Source organism: Neophocaena asiaeorientalis, unplaced genomic scaffold (genome assembly GCF_003031525.2).
Source record: "Neophocaena asiaeorientalis asiaeorientalis breed wild unplaced genomic scaffold, Neophocaena_asiaeorientalis_V1.1 scaffold629, whole genome shotgun sequence".
Classification (NCBI taxonomy): domain Eukaryota; kingdom Metazoa; phylum Chordata; class Mammalia; order Artiodactyla; family Phocoenidae; genus Neophocaena; species Neophocaena asiaeorientalis.
This window is the reverse complement of record NW_020175468.1, coordinates 6,137,984-6,140,642: the sequence shown is the minus strand read 5'-3', so window position 1 is coordinate 6,140,642 and position 2,659 is coordinate 6,137,984. Positions and strand designations below refer to the sequence as shown.

General features: G+C 59.5%; 1 protein-coding gene across 1 annotated transcript in view; it reads right to left on the bottom strand.

Annotated features, from left to right (window-relative positions):
• Positions 1-2,659, bottom strand: part of XRCC1 (X-ray repair cross complementing 1) — a 24,598-nt gene continuing 21,939 nt past the window's right edge. Inside the window, exons 14-18 of the mRNA XM_024768284.1 lie at positions 2,303-2,357; positions 2,072-2,208; positions 749-839; positions 272-347; positions 1-166 (exon numbers count right to left, since the gene is read on the bottom strand). Of these exons, the coding sequence (XP_024624052.1) occupies positions 53-166; positions 272-347; positions 749-839; positions 2,072-2,208; positions 2,303-2,357 (473 nt within the window). The 3' untranslated portion in view covers positions 1-52. The remainder of the gene's footprint in view (positions 167-271; positions 348-748; positions 840-2,071; positions 2,209-2,302; positions 2,358-2,659) is intronic.

The following is a 2,659-nucleotide window of genomic DNA, read 5'->3' as shown; positions in this document are numbered from 1 at the left end:
TCCAAACCAAGTCACCTTTATTAATAAACTCATGTGTGTGAGAGCACATACTTCATGCCTGGGGCACCACCCCATAGAGCTGGTGGGGAAGTAACTTCTGCTTCTCGTTGCAACTGTAGATCCACCGGGGACGGACGAACACCAAGGAGGGGTTGTCCATCAAGGCCTGCACGGTGGGGTGGCGTGCATGCAGGAACATGTGAGCCAGGAGGGGGTCGGGGGGATGCTAGGGCAGGTTTGGTCTCCCTCTCCCTGCCCCTTCAGGACTCACCTCCTCAAAGCTGGGGTCCCACTCCTGTGCCGTGATCACAAACTGTACCCGGTCGCTCATATAGTCCTCAAGCTCCCTGGCAGGAGAAGAAAAGAGGCAGAGAATCGGTGTCCCCTCTCTTGACGCCCTACTCCCCAACCATCCTCGGAGGCCATTCCCCATCCCCATCTATGTCCCCTATAGGCCGCCTGTGGGTCCCCCACTCTCCCACGAGCCAGGCTCGCCACAGCCCCGAAGCCGACAGCTCCCGCAGGCGCCAATCCTTTCAGAAGGGCACTGTGGAGCCTCGCTTTAGAGAAGAGGAACCCGAGGGGAAGCTATGCATCCAGGGCTGCCCAGCAGCGTGAGCAGGTCTGGCATGAAACTCCACAGCCTGTGCCCAGCCTGGGGGTACGGCCTTCTCCATCCTCCAGATGGCCCTACTCCCCACGACCTACCACACCTCCTCCCCTGCCTCCCCTGTCCCCGGAGACTGACCCATTGAAGGCTGTGACATAACGGCTGAGCGTCCGCCGCTCGTCCCCCGGGAACTCCCCGTACAGGAAGAAGTGTTTGCCCTGGAAAAAGTCTGCAGGGGAGATGGCGGGAGAGCCGAGCATGAGGCCCCTGGAGTCCCAGGGCACCAGCCAGGAGCCACAGAACACGCAGAGGCAGGACAGCAAGGCCGGCGCAGCCGCCAGAGGGGGAAAGGGGTGTCCGTGTACAGCCTGGCACGGGAATAATCCATGACAAGCAGTGGTTCCCGCCAGGCCCATCTGAGCCTCTGGGGAGTTTTGCTTCATTTTGTTGCAAGAATGATAAAAGACGCAATTACTATTATTGCAACATGTCTCTTCCACCAGGTCAATCACTTAATTAGCTTGGCCTGGCTTGGAAATTTCACATCCTGCTACTTCCACGCCATGGCTGTCCCACTCCTTTTTAATCAGCGCCTTCTCTGGCTCTGACCTTCAGGGTGGTTCTTCGTTCCAGTTTGATATGATTTGCCATCAAGTTGCCGATGCCATGTTTGGGGCTTTGGAGGATCAAAGTACTTTCCTGCCCATCACCCATGAGGAACCGAGCAGAAACAGCTTCTTCCAGTGGCCACTGACCCTCACCTCTGCTCAGACCCTCTGACTGTCCGGCTCTCCCTTCATTCTCACTCTGTTTTTTTTGGCCTCACCGCGCAGTATGTGGGATCTTAGTTCCCTAACCAGGGATCGAACCCGTGCCCTCTGCAATGGGAGCACAGACTCCAGAGTCTTAACCACTGGGCCGCCAGAGCAGTTCCCCTCTCCTTTCATTCTTGACCTGGCCCTGACCCACGCCCCCAGCAATCATGTCTGGGGTGACGAATAACAATGCTGGCACCATGTAGGTCCCAACAGAGATCAGCGCCCATGCCCACAGCACCTGTGTTCCCCAGGCCCCACCACACACCGACAAAGCCGAACCCAGGGGGTGGAGCCTGGGCACCTGCAGATTTTAAAAGCCCCCGGGTGATCCTGAAGCCTAGGGAGTGGGAGGCCCCTGGCATGAGGGAGTGGAAAGCCAAAGGGGGTCTCGCCTGGGGCTGGGCTGTGATGGAAGCGGTCACAGCAGAAGTCAGGACAGGGACAGAGAGGGAAGTCAGGAGAGGATGCTGAAAGGAAGGGAACAGGCCTAAGAGGACAAGGAGGTGGCAAAGGCCAGGGACTGGGGGTGAGGAGCCTGGAAGACAAGTCACAGGGGGCAGCAGCCAGCCCAGGGCCGGCTGGGGCAAGTCATGGCAGAGAAGTAACAGGGCCAAATCCCACATCAGGAGGGAGGATTTCCCACCTGGGAGCTCGGGAATCGGCAGATTGGGAGACTCCGGGGGACCTTCATTGTCCGTGTTCTCATCCGTGGATCCTGCGTACGGGTCCTTGCCATTCTCCTCGCCAGAGGGCGGCCTTTGTTCCTTCTGCTCGGCCACCCTGGAGAGGCCAAGAGGGGTGGGGTAGGAGCATGCAGACCAGATGCCCCTCCCCGCAAGGCCAGGGCCACCCTGACCCCCAGCCCAAACCCTACCTTCTCAGCTCATCCTCGGTGTCCCCAGAATCTTCTGCCCCATTGTCCTGTCCTTCTGCGAATGGAAGCTTAGTCAATGCGAGGCCCATGCCTTCTCGTCTGGGAAGACCGGTAACCCTCCCTCCCAGTCTCATGCCTGAGCACAGATGCAGGCATTCCAACCCGCAGGCTCAGTGGGCCTCCAAATCCAGTTAGGGGTTGTGGGGGGTGGGACAGCCACCCTCTACCCCAGATCCATTGCCTGGAATCCAGCCCCTCCTCCCTCAGACCCAGAGTCCAGGCCCCCAGCCCCTCCCCCCTCAGACCCAGGATCCAGGCCCCCGGCCCCTCCTCCCTCAGACCCAGGATCCAGGCCCC